This window comes from Plectropomus leopardus, chromosome 13 (assembly GCF_026936395.1).
Source record: "Plectropomus leopardus strain MGB_pleo_1.0 chromosome 13, ASM2693639v1, whole genome shotgun sequence".
Taxonomy (NCBI): domain Eukaryota; kingdom Metazoa; phylum Chordata; class Actinopteri; order Perciformes; family Serranidae; genus Plectropomus; species Plectropomus leopardus.
In genome coordinates this window covers 8,131,608-8,149,790 of record NC_142188.1, presented here as the reverse complement: position 1 = coordinate 8,149,790, position 18,183 = coordinate 8,131,608, and the positions used below count along the sequence as shown (strand labels likewise).

The window sequence follows — 18,183 nt, the reverse complement described above, 5'->3', positions numbered from 1 at the left end:
AAATGTCAGTTAAGAAGAAGGAGCATTTTGTCTTCTCCGTTACAGGCTACCAAAAGATTATTGCATTCATAAGTCACACTGTTGGAAAATCAGAATCAAAAGACTTCCACTAAAAAAAACAAAGTCGTAAAAAGGATAATGCAATTTTTGCAACCAATTTTTAGGTGTCCATTACACACCAACAGTCCCTGCTCACAGCTGACAATAATGGACCTTTGATAAATAAATACTTCACTATGATAGATTGTCTCTCTCAAGCAAGTTCCAAGTCAGTGAAAGTTAATTTTCCCCTTGGTGAAATGAATTGAATCCAAAGGCTGCGTTTGAAGGTAGGAAATCAATCTAAGAGCCTATATGGCTCTGCAATAATGTAAAGTGTATGCAATTTGGAGTTAATGGGCTAAAGCGTGTAAAAACCACCAGTATGGTGCTTCAACACTAAAGTGTTATTCCGCTCTTGAAGTTGCACTAATCAATAGATCTTAAAATGATGATGGATCAAATGACATGTAATGTGAAAGATGACTCTCACAGTGATGAACCCATAAGGTGATATAAGGTGATATAAGGTGATAAAGTGGCTGAAGTATCATTTAAAGCTGGGGTATGCTGTTTTCTAGAAAGCAGAATCTGAAAGTGTGCTGCCTCCACCTGCAGCGCTCAGCTCTCTGTGCTAACCCCGTCCCACCAGACAAGTACAGTAATATACATGTGTATGAGTGTTTCCCATACTTTGATTATTTAATCTTCTTTAATTGAATCTTTAATCTCTATTTCAGACCACAGATGAGAGAAGAATTAGAAACCAACCACAACTCATAGTGGATTGCTCAGCTGGGGTGAGGGGTGGCAGCAGCTTCAGGAAATTACCTTCATTCAGCAGCTGTAGCAACTCAAATTGAGCGACTGTGCCAGGTCTAACCTGTGTTATGGGAGCAACAGAGTCGGGTTGTTGGGGTGGTCTGGTCTCCCAGTGCTGGCTGAATCCTCATTCCCGCTGCACAAAAAACCTGCTAACACTCGCTAATATCTGGCTTTTTATTGCAATGAGAATGCATACGATCGGCATTTACACCTGGTTCAAATGACTCTGCAGTAGTCACCGGGCGCTAATTGGAACACAACACCCTGTTGAACACAGTAAATTCAGCTCCTTAACTGGCTAGATGCAATTACACACACCAACCCAAATTACTGTCTGTCTCCGCCCCAGCAGTGCTTAAACATTGGTCTAAATTAGTCTGCACTGAGTTTGAGACAGATGGAAATTTAACCGATAAATCAAAATATAAACAAAGATATAAGCCCCTGTCCATGCTGCTGCATACTGTTTAACTGTTCTCCTGTCTGTCTGTGACGTCGAATGTACACACCAAAACAACCGCCACACCAAACGAAGAAAGCCATACGCGTCTGCTGCAGCGCCGTGTTCACAGCTCTGTTCTACTGGCAATAGGAATGCAGTCTATCAAATGGGCTATTTTTAGCAGGTTTACCCGTGTTTGAAAACCTTGTGTGCATGGGCTAATTTTGTGGGAAAGGGGTATTAGTTTAAGTTGCTGCAGCCACTGACTGGGGGTCCATCTCATTCTCACGTATTCTCCTCCTGGTGAGTAATTAAAGGCTCTAGCCACCTACATACGCATGGACGTGACCTGGCCACAGCCATGAGCTTTTCTGCCTAATTTTACACTAATTTCGCTCTTTTAGACTCCCTTTTTGATAAATTTGTCTTTCGTGATCACTTTGCAGTGTAGGTAGTTGTTGTCAATGCTGAAATAGAAACTTTTTTTGCACGATTCTCTGCCATCGAATCGCCTTTCACCGTTTCACCATGAAACGACCTGTGATTGGCCAGAATCTCTCTTCACGGTTTAATTTTTTTTTTTTATAAAGCTTAAAAATAGAGGGAAAAATTGCTGAAATCTATTTTTTTCTCAGACCACTTGAATTACAATATGCTCAGAGGTTTTTATGGGATTTTTGCACAATGATGCCAAAATAAAACCAGCCTACCACAGCTTTCATGCAGCTTTATAGTCCCTGAAAACACATATTTGTATGGGTGATCTGGATCCTATATAGATACACTGATTTCTGCCTAAGGTCATACAAGTTTTTTTTAAATTATTTTATATCAAAGATTTCTGTGTTTTCTTTTATCTTTGTGAACTTGTCACTGGTTTAAAGTCGGCAGGGCCCATGTGGGAAAAAGTGATGTCACATCTTTCCTTTGCACCATTTAAATCAGAATCTGATGACAGCTGGTGCCTCTTTTCATTATTGCCAATCAAATCGGATCTAACCATGCACAGTCCTAATAAAGCAGATGAGTTAAAAATGTCAAAGTCATATAAATAATAACTTAAGATGTTTTTTAACTTAGATTTTTGCTTATTTAGTGAAAAATATCATAGTTAAAGAGAAATATTTTTTAGTTTCCAGCATCCATCATTCTGCTCACACCTTCCTGTCCACCGCCCTCTGTCCCGTTCTCCCTGTCTTTACATCTGATCCTCCTTCTCTAACTCATTCTCTCCTTCCCTCAGTCTGTCACCCTCTCACCTCCCTCTTCCGCTGCTCCTTCCTCTCTTCAACCTTTCCGCCTCCTTCTGTCCCTTCATTTCTGTCTTGATTGCTCCTGTGCCCTCTTTTCTCTCTCTCCCTTTCTACATTCACAGCTCTTTCAAAATCTCCCTCTCTGTTTCTTGTCTCACTTGCTTGTCTTCCACCCTCTCTTTTGCCAGGAGTTGATGACCAAGTCCGCCTCTTTTTGACTTGCACACACCCACACAAGAACACACACACACACACACACAGTATTAAAACACAACTGAGTTTACACATCTACATTTACATCTACTGAGACAAACACGCTCGACAGTATAGGTTACTCAGTGTCAGTGGCTGTTCTCTGCTGCGAGGCTGTGGGCGGCGTGATGATGTCGAGTTACTGTGGCGATTTTCTGTTGCCGCGGAGACGCTTGCACGACAACAGACGGGCATGGCATACGAGCACAGACACGCGCACAGACAGCCATGTGCACACCTACTCAGGGCCAGAGAGGGGAGATGGGAAAGCAACATGTCAATGTGCTCTGACACACACACACACACACACACACACACACACACACACACACACACACACACACACACACACACACACACACACACACACACACACATATCCAGACATAGAAGCTCTTTACACCCGTGTACTCCCACATAAACACCAGTCATCAGGTGGAGTTACTTTAATAAGGACACTCTGACCCTCCTCTGGTTTTATTTTAGAAGTGGGAATCACCTTATGATCTTTTGTCCATATGTGTCCACCGGAGTTATGAAGGTAGAGAGACAGAGGACAAGGGAAAGAGAGAAACAAGAGACAGGAGCATCTTCTGAATTCTTAAAATTACACAAGATATGAAAAAAGACTAATAATAGGTTTCTACACGTGTTGTCTTTTTCAACGTGTTTTTCCTTCTCTTTATTCCATTTATGTGTGGCAAAGTGGATTTTTTTTACTCTTTGAATGTTGCATTTTGGTTATGTGATGATATTATGTTAATATTGTTTTGTTGTGGATTTTTCTTAGTTATAATTTATTTATAACAAAAAAAAACTAACCCTAACCCCACCAGTAGGGCCGAGGTTGGGCCTTTTTATATAACGGATGGATGGTAATAACTTTTTGCACATAATGTAATGAATTACTGCATGTGGGTTATTACAACATGATTACAGCTGCAATTTTTTTACATAATAAATATGATAACTTGACTTTACATTATGCAGTTACTGCATTATCAGTTGCTAAATATATAACTAGTTTCTCTGATAATGATATGATGGTATCAAAGTGTCTCAAAGTCCACGGAGCATTCTGTCAGAAATCAATCACTTTCTGATCTTGCCCTTTTTGATTTGAACACATTTTTCCCAACATGTTGATTTACCAGAATAAATTAACCATTCAGTAGACAGCAGCCCTCAGAGTCGACCCATACTGGACAACCACCCGTGTCGGTGTTTCTCAGATCGTTGCTCATCGGCTGTATTCATTTGAAATATGTCGAAATGTTCTGTGATGTCTGACGTGATGTCTTCGTGTATACTTGGCTATGAAAGGAGCATTTTGCTCTGCCAAGAAATCAATCTTAGCTGAGCTGAATCAGACGTATCTACAAAAAGAGCTGTTTTCAAAGATCAAAGATGTATAGGCAAGATTAAAAATGCAAAAACAATAAATAAATAAATACAGTACAAACATAAAAACAGATGAAGATAAAAATGAACATGAGCAGAGAAAGAGAGAATCAGTGCTTTGCAAATGACTGCTAATTTGCTGCAGTACGGTGTATGTAAATTCTATGAGCCACTTTTTCATTAGTTTGTGTGTGCAAATCCAGTCAGATTTACGTTACACTGAATAATAAAGCCACACTAATTTGATAGGTGGTGGGAGCAAAGGGGAAAAATCGGAGAGAGAGGGAGAAAGAGAATAAAAGAGTACGAGAGTAATAACACCAATCAGACAGCATTAGCAGAGCAGAGAGCAGTAATTGGAGCTGTGAAGTGTGACTCATCGACAGCTAGCGAGACCTGACACACACACACACACACACACACACAGAGAGAGAAAAACCATCAACCACTTGTACCAATCTCCCTCTTTCTTTCTGTAGTCACTATTATCCCTTGTCTAAGTAACTCACACACCTTCCCTTTTATGCACACACATCCATAACTTTCTCCCATTTATAATTCACTCACAATATTTTGCACATGCCTGCTTTCTTTACGTCTCCACACTTTTCTCTAATCTATACAGACATACATGCAATCAAACACACTCTTTTTCACACATTTACACCAACACAATTTCCCTTCCCGGCTTGACATTCACGCAGCGCTGCCAGCGACGCCACTTTCAGAGCGCCTTCCTGTGCCGCTCGCCCACCTGCTGCATCACGCACCATATCCCACAGACAGAAAGCATTTTTTCAGCCTTTCTGAGTGAGAAACACTTAACGAAAAGTGCCATCTCTCCTGAGAACGCCACTCAAAAGGTCCCCTTTTTGCAGCGTGCGTTTCCTTTCACATACATATAAAACAGTCCAGTGCAGGTGGAGGACAGGTTGGTGTGCTTGTGACCTTTCGATATTAGTTTGGTGATATAAGAAAGTCACAGCCGTGTGATTTGAGTCCAATTTTCTAGCATTACTTTGATGGGGGGAGAAAAGAAAAATCACTCTTCCATTATCATAAAAAGTTTTTGAAAAGGAAGCTCAATAAGTTTACTTATAAAATGAAAATAAACATCTGTACTTTATACAAGCTTAGCTTTACATAAAAATAAGACGTGTTACAGTAGTAATCAGTAACCATAGAAACTTGTTTCCTATGGCTGTGCGTTTGCAGAGCTGTGAATACAGACCTTCTACAACGCATGATCAAATATGATGATCCGTTTCCAAATATGGATTTAAGGTTGCGAGGGGAATCTCTTTTGGAAAATGAATTTAATTTGCACGTTATCATCGCTGTCGCAGGCTGTGCTGTGTGCATTTTTACCGTTTATTGGCAACAGGGCGCTCACTCTCTGTATCCAAATCCAAGGCACAAGTGTTGCTAAAATGTATGATTTATCAACAGTACCAGACGTGATGGTTTAAATAAACTTTTGGTTTGACTCTGCCTGAACGATCAGTGCCCAGTAAAAATGTGGAATTCAGCTCTTTCTTATGTAACCTTTGTTATTGTGCATATCTCACAATTATAAGGTTTCTATCTATGAACCTTGTTTGGTTTTTTTTGGTGCTAATTTCCAGGTAATTTTCTTGTAATTTTTCACTAATTTCTGGGTCATTTCTTCCTAAGTTGCTCATTACCTTCTTGCAATGTTTTTTTTTTTAAGAAATCAAGCCAATATGCCCAGGCTTCAAAGAATTAATCATCCATTTTAATATTTCACTATCAATAGCTTACATTTAAATACACTGCGTGGATACTTTGTTAAACTGCGCCCCCTCTGACAAACATCTGTCAGGTTATGAATGACCTCTTGTAGAAAGTTACTGTTTAAATTGCAAATAGTGGCGCCTCATAGAAACTCTGTTCTGTGATCAGTGCTAGCGTGCGTTAAGCAGGCCGTATAAATAACGGACATAGCTACCGTGACGTCACACACTGATTTGAGGAGGAGTGAGGGCGGGATCTGATTCAGACTGCAGAGACGCCTTTTAATAAGCGTAACTTTGAGCCTTCATAAAATGTAAATGTTGTAAAACTTTTCACCCCCTGTACAGTTGTCATGAATTTTAAATTAGCTATAGAGACCAAAAACGTTTATTGTATTTCTGCTGAAAGTTGGGCATTATAACATGGGGTCTGTGGGTACTGACTCACCTGAACTGTTTTAGCACCGCTGTGTTGGCTTCATTTTTCAGCCTCAGAGGTTGCCTCTTGGCTGGAGATTAAAGTTAGTGATTTTGGACGGACAACATAAATTCCTATTTAGACTTAATCTTTATTTAACATCATTTACGATTGCTTACTTAAACAGCTGATCAGTGGTTCAGCGTCAGACAGCTGCTTCTTGTTCTGTGGTGACGGCTTTTGTTGCTAATTAATGGACTGATCACGAGGCTAATTATGTGAATATGTTTCGCTGTTGATGCTTCAGTGAACTTCAACGACCACTAAACGTAACACAAAGTGAGGTACACATGTGATTTAAGGAAGAACAGATGGGATGTTGTGCACAGCGTCTTTTGTGATTAATTTAATGTACATCACACACACGTCTGTGTGCATGATATGACGATGTCAACATGATGTACTGAATTTTGGACGTCAGGAACATTAGCTGGAGTCACTGGCATCCTTTAAAAAAAATACATAACACATAGCTGCATTTCTCTAGTTCTACACTCAAATCATAAGCTAGCTCCCTAAATTGCCACTCAGCCATCAAAACTTTGAAAAACCCCTGAAACATACAAACCGGGAAAACTTTCTTGGTTAAATATGTTAAGTTATCTTAACAAACAACCACACACTTTTCTTGAGACTGATAAACTTTTAATGACACTTACAGACTAATATGTGTGAGTCAAATTTGAAAAGCCGATGTGAAACACACTTAATAGAAATGACATTTAAACCCAAAATTCATAGTTGGCCAAGACACTTTTGTATACACATTTAGTATATTATTGCAGACAAGTTCAGCTTCTAAAGCAGTAAGGTAAGCTCTCTAAATAAATTACAAACTTTGCAAAACTCCTTCATTTTTGTAGTAAAATATCTCTCTTCATTAAAGGGTAAATATCCTGTGATCGATGCTGTCCGGTCTCGGCTCTCATGCACTTGTTGCACTGTGATTGAGGCTTTGATCCGGTTGTGTCTCTGCAATACTCAGATGCAAACTGTCATGCCTCTGCTCGCATTCGTTCGTCTCATCTCGTCTTCCTGAGCTTTCCGTCTCGCCCTGATTATCTCCTTTGCTCCTTTGTTCTCCATCAGTGCCTTGCACCCGCTCTTTCAGATGCACTCCATCACTTTGTTCTATCGTTTTTCTCACCTCCTTCTTTTTTGTACATCTTGGCTCGGTTCGTAGTGTTCTCAGATTGTCACTCGCCTTGATAAAGTAGTCCTCCAGCTCTGCCACAGGGCCGTTATCAGAGAACAGGTAGTGCAGGTATGCCTGAGCATACTGATCTGAGGTGATAAGGTCCAGGTTAATGGAGGGGGACACAGTTGCAGAGGTGGTATCAGGCCCGGAGACTCTCCTTCTCATCCCTGTTAAGTTCAACTTAGATCAGTTAAATGCACCTCGACTGATAATATAAAAGAGTTTTCTTGGATACTTTGAAAAGGTCTACCTGTCTCTGTCTTCATGGCGGATAGAGGGATGGTCACGCTTTTTCCCAGCTCTTTGTCCGTCACAGTGAGTCCCGTCATGGATCCCTCCTCTGGCACCTCGCTGGAGGGGTCACATGATGCCTGAAGACCCCCTCGACATTTCACGACACACACTGTATTCGACTTATAACGCCTTGAAAAAGAGATGGGATTTAGAGGATGGAAGGAAGAATTGGAAAATAACAGAAAATTTCAGTCAAATCAAAACAGACTCATTTATTGGTGGATTTTCCACCTTATAAAACAATTTTGGGCTCAAATTATTTAATTAAGTACTTTAAAATTGCATTTTCATTGACTCAAACAAAAATCCAATGATGAAAAAATCGTATTCACTTTTGGCTTTCGTGTATTTTTCCCCTTATTTGTCCCAAATGCTGTTGATTGTCATGATTGCAGCTATTGCAGCATCTCTAAATGTGAGCTGAAGGTTTAGTGCTAGACTTTGCTGACAGTCTGACGTGCAATTTCTTGTGTTTTCGCTGTCATATTTGGAGCAGGCTGGAGAGCTTGTCTCCAAGCAGACAGCCAGGCCTTGTGTGGCTGTGGTTTCCACTGTCAGTACGCTTTAATAGGCTCCTGCTTTCACTGAAGTGCTGAGTGTTTGCAGTCTGACAACATGCTCTCAAAATCATCAGTGTTTTGTAGTTGGACAGTATTCTGTGTAGTACACCTGCTGCACAGGTTGTCCACCCACGGCTCCAGAAAAACATCATCATCAAGTAGACTTCATGGCCCTGTGACTACCTTGTGCAATTTTATTTGTTGCTGCAAGTTTAATTATAAAAATAAATAATGATAAGTCACTAACACTTTTTTGAACTCTAAGTCATTGCTGATATGCAGCCCCAATAAAATGGAGTCAAAAAGTTGACTCGAGTTGTACTGTTAGGGCAGAAATAACAAACTGACAATAAAGATTTAGTGGCGACCAAAGCCAACTGTGTTGCCTGTGTGTCGCAGCCAAACAGCCGCACTTGAAGCCATCCCAAAGACCAATACCAAAAGGCCTGCTATCACATATCTTCTGCACCTGTACGCAAATGAAATAACTCTCCATAACAGCAGGTGGCAGAAGTCTGTACTAGTTTACTTTGTAGATAAGAAAATTACAAATACAACCCCACAAACCCATTAGGGCACCACATACAGACGTGATGAGAGCTTCCACTTGATCGGTAGACGGCTGCAGCTACTTTATTACCTGTAGGCAGGTATGATCTGTGTGAGGTCGTCCTTGTATTGCTCCAGTGCCGCCCTGGCAGCCAGCGGCTCGGCCTGACCCTCCAGAGCCGCCAGGTGAACCAACATCTGGGTGTGAAATGCTGCTCCGCTGGCCCAGTGCCTCAGAGACCTGGAGGGACAGACGGGGTGAGAACAAAACAGACATTTCATGACTGCAGGCTCTTTAACCCTTTAACACCTGGAGCGACAGCAGTTTTTCTGTGCTGCGTTGAGACACCTCTCAAAAACACAAGAAAAAAACGAATGACCAACTTGGCTAGAAACATGCCGCAAAGTGCAAAAAAAATAAAGACTGACAAGGAAATTATCTTAAAACAATCATTAGATATGATAATAAAAAAGTGTCTTGAAAACTTTATTTATAATTCTCATATGTACTTAAAATTATGTTACAGAAAGAAAAGAAATATCTTTTTTGCTTTTCTTTTTTTTTAAAAAACATATTTTCTTGTAACTTTTTACTAATTTCTTGCAAATTTGGGGGCCATTTTTTTGTTAAGTTACATGTTGTCATCTTGCCACGTTTCTAAGAGAAATAAAGCCAATTCGCTCAGGTTTAAAAGGGTTATCCATCGCATGCATCTGTATAATGCTCTTCTCTCCTTCATGCATCTATTGTGTGTTGCACTCACATCTACTGTTTTCTCTCACCTGGAGTCGCAGTCTCCTCCCAGCAGGCAGGTCTTCAGCTGGGTGAGGTTGAAGCTGAGCTGAGCCTCGAGTCTGACGGAGTCCTGGATCAGCTTGCTTTTGTCACTCAGGTTGATCCTGCAGCGCTTCAGGTACTCCTCCATCACCTCCTGGAGCTCCCAGACTCTCTGCTGGAGATTGAAATTCATGGATTCATTACTGTCCTAAACATCTAAGTCATAACTTTCTTGTTACACTCAAAATCAAGATTTATAACAACATTTTTTGGCAGGCTTATTAAAAAAGTTGGCTTAATAGATAATACAGAAGCGTACTTTTTCTCAATATTTCATCTAGCACTCCTATTACTTTTAAAAATCCTGCTCATTATTTCCACTTGAAGGCTTTACCTGGCTCGATGATGACCCTGCTGACTTCCCTTTCACACCTGATGTCCGCTTGGACGATGTGTAGGCCATATCCATCACCACGGTGATCGCTAATCCCACCAGGCCTGCCAGGCGGGGCTCATCCGAGAAGGACGACAGTCGGCCGATCAGATCCTTCAGGTATGACGGCGCCCTGTTCCCAACGTCGCCCTGCAGCTGGGTGAGATCAAACGAACAGAAATGTTCGTGCTTAAACGGTTATAGACTTCCAGCACACTGCTTCGTACCATCTGTCTCAATAAAATAAAAACGCTGGGTGAGTATATTTCTCTCTTCTTTTTAAGAACAACTGTGAACTGCATTTTGTCATCATCATATTGCTCCTTTTGGCTGCCGTATTGATTTCTAACCTCTTTACAATCCCCAACAGCACCACATTTCTAATACTGAGTGGTGCTTCATTTTGCACAATCGCCCTTTCGTAACTGTCTCAAGGCAACAACATCTCTCTCTCCCGTCCTGCTCATCTCCATCTGCGCTGCATGACTGAGCAGATTTAAAGGTGAAATCGATGAGCAGTTCAGCTGCTCAATCTATTTCAGCACAAACAGAGGACCTCGTGTTTTGTAGTCATGTGTCCTCGATGTTTTGCTCATATGCAGCATCGTCATCACTCATAAACAATGCCTCTTTTAAGTCTTAAAGGGACACTTCACCCAAAAAATTAAAAAATTTTAAAAACTTTCCTCTACTTTTAGTGCTGCTTATCAATCTAGATTGTTTTGGTGTGAGTTACCGAATGTTTGAGATATCGGCCGTAGAGATGTCTGCCTTCTCTCCAGTATGATTGAACTAGATGGCACTCAGCTTGTGGTGCTCGAAGCGCCAAAAAAATACATTTGAAAAACTCAACAGCAATGCGTTTTTTCAGAAATCAGGACCCGGTTACTGATGATAATCCACAAACCTTGTTGTGAGCAGTTTCTTGTTGGAATTATTTTCTTTCTACCGAACTACACCGCCAACCGTATCACTGCGCAGAAGGGAGCGTGCATCTACTGCAGGCCCCCAGAGAGAGCTGCTCCCCCAGTGGCTGCTCTGCGGCCCAGAAAGCATTTTCCCCATCTACCACCACTGTAAAACTGAGAGGACACTTCGAACTGCAAACAAGGTCAATTATGAATCTCTTTTTGATGATTTTTTTGAGACATTGTGGTTTTATGTTTGTAAAACATGTCCAGGGCCAGAAAAAGTGATTTAAAAATCTGTCATCATCACTATGTAACGTCTATGAGGTGAGCGGGAACTTATGGGCGCATATACAGAGGACGTGTCCTCGAGCACCACGAGCCAAGTGCTGTTTACTTCCATTATATTAGAGAGAAGGCTGGTTTCTCCAACAATCTGCAACCTGCACGAAAACAATCTAGACTGATAAATAGCACTACAGGTGTTTCGGAGTTTGATGTTAAGTGTCCCTTTAATAACCTGTCGCAGTTGGTCCTGGAGGCCGGCGTGGGAGTCAGAGCTCTCATCGTGAGTGGTTAGCAGACGAGGGTGGACGACGCCGAGGTTAGGCACAGCACCACCCTCCAACATGGCATCATAGAGGAGAGAACCAATCCCATCCCTCGCTTGAGAAAGCTCTTCTTCTGATGAAAACAGCTGGCCCATGATAATAGGTGTATGCTGTATCCCTAATTTATGGCAGCATCTAAAGAAGAACAAAAAAGAGAGAAAATATTAAACTGTAGGGGGGAAAAACTAACATTCAACAGCGAATAATAGCTAATAATAGTGAATCACACACTCATATAACAATAACAGAGTAATTACAGTCTCATACTTTCTTTTTTACATGATTATAAACATCATGTTACCTAATATGACCTGAAGGGTTTTCACTCAAGTTTATTTAAAGTCTTTAAAGATTACACAAGTCAAGACAAATATATATTGAATTAATCATATCGAAAAGACTTAACATTTTCCAAATACCTCCAAAATAGCACCCTAACATTTTCTAATGTCCCGGCAGCCTTTCAGTCACATCTAATCTCTCTGTTCCTGCAGTGACTTGTGTTTTTAGGCAGCTGGCCGCTCCTCTTCCTCCCGTCCACCCCGCCTGCTGCAGTAACAAGATTAAACAAGACAACACAGCAGCAGCAGAATTAGCTCAGCAGGAAACCTAGACCTCCCCCTAGCTGCAAGGACCACAAAATGCATCTGCTGTGAATGCTGGGGACACTTTGTCATGTCCTCAAGGCCAAGGACGCCATCCTGTTAGGATTTTGTCCCCCATAATCTCCGTCTTTTTTGTTGCCTCTGTGCTGTTCGTGCCCAGAGAATCAAAACCTCTGAGATTAGTTATTTTGCACTCTTTCTTACGGTGCTATCTTTGAGTGAATGCATGATAGTGAAATTAAACTAATCCTCCTTGTGCTTAGGGGACTCCCTGGAAGAATCCAGAGGTCCTTGGGAATGAAAGTAATAGCTACAAACTCTTTATGGCGGCGTAAAACATTGAAAAAATAGGCCAAGGGCTTTCAGCTTTTTTATTTAGCTAAATGGAACAGTGGCCTTGGTGGTGGTGTGATGTTGACTTTTTTTTTTTTTTACTTGATAAAATATGGGGCGAGGGGATTTGGGATTTTATGTAGTGTGAGAGATGTTCTTTGTTATCTGGGACAAGGGCTTGTGCACAGTCAGGCCTCAGAGTTTTGTGTGTTACAGCTGCAGGTAAATGTGTTGGAGCTCAGGTTAATGTGGATCTTATCTGTTAATTGTTTAGATTAAACCTACTATACCTTTCGCCTGCTACTGTCACCTGTTTTTCATGAGCGTCTCAGGTATCAAAAGGATTCGAAACTAGTATTTTATCATGTGTTCAGTGATTTTATCTTATTTTGCACAAGCAAACGATACCATTTTTTGTGCTGACTTTGAAGCACTGTTTTATTATTTGATGTAGCAACATCTCTCTCATTATAACATATAGTGACACTTTCATGCAATTAGGATTCTTTAAATCAGCTCTAATCAATGCTTTTATAAAAAGTTAAAGGAAAGGACTATGTGTCACATGGAAGGGATTTTCAACCAACTTCCTGGAAAATCTATAGAGTCTGTAAGATAATTGTATTGGTAACTCAACTGTTGCAAAAAAAAAAAAAGCCCCAATAACCTCCTGTGCCCCGCTGTCCAGGAGTCCAAGCAAAAATCAGACAAAAATCACAACTGCTGCTTTTTTGTAGGCTGAGTGGTCACAGGGTCCATTATTTTAAGTCTGTGTTATATAAACCACTGTTTACTAACATTAGCTCTACCAGCTTTAAGATGTGATAGCATGTCAGAGTGTTTGTTACAACTTGTGCTGCTATTGAGAGGCCGGCGGACTGATTATGCAGGTTTAAAACCCTGCTATAAAGCAAAATACTCAAAAAAGGGTGAGGACAGAGGGCACTACTAACCGTACCCACATACTGTTCTCCTGCCCAGTTTTGCAAGAAGATTTTGCTGAAATAATCTAAATTATAGATTTTGCATTTCAGTGCACGCTCTCTTCAGAGTGCCAGAACATTTATTTCTGGGTCGGACAGCTCAGTTACTCTCTCGCAACTCTGATAAGTGCCCCTTTAGAAATGTTGGAGTAGCAGCACTTAAGCAGATAACCTAACTTGGCTGAAACTAACTGTGCCGGTAAAAGGAAAATGGGGCTTTTAAACTGAAGACATTTTGACATGAAATGCGCAGGTGTGAAATATAAAATTAATGACGGCCAAATTCCATTTTATGGTTTAGTTTCAGGGAGCTGGTGTACGGAGATGAAAGCTTTTAGGAGTTTGATTGAATTGTTTTAATTTAGATTGAATAAGGCAAGAAAGAAAGATGCTATACACTGAAAATTTAGAGTAAACACTGGAATTACTGTAATTAGTAAAAAATGTCATTTTTTTTAAATAGTAGCACATTTGTGTGAGATAAAGGACGCTTGGTGTGTTTGCTCGTTAACAGGTATACCAAGGTGTCACAGCGAATTTGACAGTCATATGTTGATGTTTAAAAAATTGATGGAGGTGAAGCTTTACACAGCCGGCACGAAACAAACCACACGTGGACTGACACACACACACACACACACACACACACACACACACACACACACACACACACACACACACACACACACACACACGTTTCCTCCTTCTCTCCATACATCTTTCTCTTCCTCCAGTCTGCTCTCCATCCTCCTGCTCTTCCCTGTTTCGCCTGTTATTGTTGATTTTGATCGCTTCTGTCAGTTTGACGCCGTGTTTACGGGTTGAGCTCTGCTGCTGAGAGAGAGAGAGAGAGAGAGTGTGTGTGTGTGTGTGTGTGTGTGTGTGTGTGTGTGTGTGTGTGTGTGTGTGTGTGTGTGTGTATGTTCGTCTCTCTCTTTCTCTTTGTGTCTCACTCTCTCACCCTCCATGGATGCTTGGCCTTGCTGACACACTTCACACTCCTCTGAGAGCAGTAAATATTTAAATGTGCTCACGTCACACGCACACACACACACACACACACACACACACACATCAGCGCTCAGAAAGGGGCATTGATGCACACATATACATAGTTAAGTGGTGAAAATTCAGAGCCCCCTTCCTCTCTCGCTTTCGCTCTGATTTTTTTCGCTCTGTCTCTTTGTAGAGATCTCATTTCCATCAGAGTGAAGTGAGGATGAAAGGAAAGAAAAGTGAAGAGGAGGGCAGGAAAGAGATGATGAGCGGTAAAGAGAGAGAAAGGAAAAGAAAAAGAAAACAGATAAAGTAAAGGGTGATGTTGATAGAAGAGAGAAGTTGAGGACTCAACCTGCCCTACACACACACACACACACACACACACACACACACACACACACACACACAGTCTGGCCTTTTAAATGACTGCCCTCTTGAAACCTCGCTGAATATTAATCATCACACACAGAATGTGTAATTTTACGAGATAATGCCACTTGAAACTCAGCTCTAATTTTCAATTAGAAAATAGATAATTCGGGGAATGGACCCTATGACATTTACATCTGTGTGAGTGTGGGTTTAAGTGTCTGTGTGCACTCTGTGTGTGTGTGTGTGTGTGTGTGTGTGTGTGTGTGTGTACATTGTTGTGTGCTAACATGTTGTCTACATGATATCATTTTTAAATGTGTGACCAAACCTCAGATTTTGCAGCTGACCAGCTCCATGTTCTTGGTCTTTGTTGAAGCTTTCAGCTACATTCAGTCAATATTGCCAACACTTGTCAGCTAAAACAATCTAGACTGATTAATAGTCGTACAAGTAAAAAGAAAATGCGCATTTTTGTTTTTAGGGTAAGCTGTCCCTTTAAGTAATGAATTTCAGCTACATGCTAAGATTTAGGCCAGATGTACGGTGAGACTCCAGGCCTCTGGGATGCTCCTTTACTTGTGATTTAACTACAAATACACGTCTAGCAAGTGAGCTACTCAGACTCCCACAAATGCTTGTAATAACTTAAATACCACTTTCTTCCCCAGAACAAAAACAATTTGCTCTTTTTCGTACGAGTGAGTTTGGCCGCGTTAGGGTGAAATGTGTGTTTGTGAGTCCGTTTCCGTGTATTATCGTCTAGAACATTAAATCTGCACTTTAATCCTCCCCGTCTGCAATTTTACCAACACTGTTTACATTATTGCCGCCTTCAGATCTCTGCCTAAAATCTACATAAACGTTTTGCAGTCAATGCGGCACTAATTAGGTCGGGCATGATGGAGTAGTAAAACAAAGCGATTGTTTTCCGTGCCCTCCTCCGTGCCCACTATTCATGAACTTATCCGTTTACTCTCCTCTGTGCCTCTTTCCCCTCATCATCATTTCTCCTCTTCCATCCTCTATCTTCTTTATCCCTCCCTCCCTCCCTCCGATCATTTATGGGGTGTGGAGGAGAATAAAAACAAGTTTAATGTACAGTAATACATCACGCCATGGCTGGCGCACCAAGCGGCATCCATTTTGTGAAGCTGTTGTGTTCACTTAGCAGCAGTGGGGCTAATTATTGCGAATGGCAGCTGATGAAAGGAGTATTAATGTGTCCTTTCTACATGGATACATCCAATATTATGGGCTGATGAGAGTAGTCACAGGCTAAAGTTTAAAGAGAGCGAGAGTGACGAAGAAACGGGGGAAACTGGATTATGTCTTGTTGGGTAGACGCCCCATAAATCCAACTGTATCAGTTTTAATTAAAGCTGTCACCGACAAAAGGGACCGTAATCATCATCCATCTCGCAGACCAATAAAGTTTATATGTGGAGCATTTTGGTGAAGCGGGGCTGTGAAAAGCTGAGTGCTAATGGCCCACAATGTGTCCAATATTTGTGACAGCAGAGAAGCCGGATGCAAACGGAGAAATTGTTATTAAATATATTTGATGTTGCAAAGAGGAGAACACTCACTTGATGCGTTTTTTGTTTTTCTAGATAAAGACATTGTGCATTTAATGCATAATGAAAAGCATTTGTCAAGTAAACGTAATGCAGAAAATTGTAAACTTGTACGACGGATCATGTTTTCATTGTCAAAGTGCAGATTCTAATATCGCAGCCAGAAATATCGCCCACACAAGCTGAGTGAAAAACAATCCCAAAACAATTCTTTAAGGTCTATATTTCAAGCCATACAGCGTTTTGATGGCAACGTCAGTCTGTCTGCTCGTCTACTTTAATCAAGACTTAAATATCTTAATAATCATTGCATGGATTATAAACATTAACCCTTTGAAACCCAGATCAACATGACTTTTCTTGTGCTGCATCCAGACACCTTTCACAAGTATTAAGTAAAAGTCATAAGTGACATAAATGTATATGAATACATTTTTTAAAAAAAAAAAAAAGCTAAAAAGCTAAGAAGCTAGAAGCTAAAAAGCTATGGAAAAATGTCCAGAGAACTATATGTTTATAGTTATCATAGTTCCATATTTAAAATTATTTTTGTAGAATAAGTATATTTTTTAGCAGTTTTCAGGTCATTTACTTTTTCTTTTTTTCTTTTTTTTTTTAAATTTACTTTATTACCTTACCTTCTTTTTGTTTGGGGGGGTATTTTTTTGTTGTTTGTTTTTAAGGTAATTTTCTTGTACTTTTGCTTTCAAACTTGCTCATTCCCTTCTTTCCGTGTTTTTGTCTAGGTTTCAAAGGGTTAATTGTGCTGACTTCAGTGATCCTGTGACTTTCCATTCTTGTGCAACTGCCAATCAGTTTTCACTTACCCTGTAAAATATCTCAGCTTCTATGAAATGAGTCGACATACGGTTTTGTTCACACTCGGGGGCGTAGCACCAAATTCTGGACCCTATGAGAAGTCTCTGAGTCCTTTCGTCCACTGTGACCACGAAATAAAAGGACAAAGTGTTGAGTTCAATCGAGGACGCACATTTTCATTTCCAACGCCCCGTATTTGTTGGATCAGGCCAGTAGCACTTTAATATTTTATTCATAGTTCACCTTTTTTTACGCACCAAAAGTCACACTAATAAATGTTTCATCACATAAGTCGTTTTGACAAATTCTGATTTATGGTGGATTTGAAGCTTGGATTACTTTCATAAAACTTTAGGGGTTGTTTAATGTCAGAGACTCATTTGTAAATTAAACATTACACATCTCAAATCTTTGTATGACTTTGATGGAGTTAAGTTTCATCGGCTTACATGACAATAGAAAAATGTAGAGAAATTGTACTTATGAGTTCAGTGACAATCAGATCCTCAAATCAAACTGAGGCATATTACATCAATCTAAAGTAACTTGTTCGCTGACTGTTAGGCTATAAAAACATATTTAGGCTACCTCCCATAATTCTTCACATTGTCTCAGTTTGCACCAGCCTGTCAGCGTGTGAGGGCTTTATGACACAAACCAACGGGCAGAACACTGTTCATCAAATAAAGTAAGGGGATTAAATATGTTTGGGGGTCGTTAAAA

At 40.5% G+C, this 18,183-nt stretch overlaps 1 protein-coding gene across 2 annotated transcripts; it reads right to left on the bottom strand.

Annotated features, from left to right (window-relative positions):
• Positions 1 to 7,067: 7,067 nt before the first annotated feature.
• Positions 7,068 to 12,317, bottom strand: LOC121954609 (uncharacterized). Of its 2 annotated transcripts, none has more exons than XM_042502234.2 (7): positions 12,195 to 12,317; positions 11,685 to 11,910; positions 10,218 to 10,412; positions 9,829 to 9,998; positions 9,137 to 9,286; positions 7,893 to 8,065; positions 7,068 to 7,809 (listed from the first exon to the last, which is right to left on the bottom strand). In XM_042502234.2, the coding sequence occupies exons 2-7, from the start codon at positions 11,868 to 11,870 to the stop codon at positions 7,370 to 7,372; spliced, it is 1,314 nt and encodes a 437-aa protein (XP_042358168.2). In that variant the 5' UTR covers positions 11,871 to 11,910; positions 12,195 to 12,317; the 3' UTR covers positions 7,068 to 7,369. The 2 variants fall into 2 exon arrangements, with proteins under 2 accessions (XP_042358168.2, XP_042358169.2); XM_042502235.2 differs by having other exon boundaries at positions 9,829 to 9,995.
• Positions 12,318 to 18,183: the final 5,866 nt, after the last annotated feature.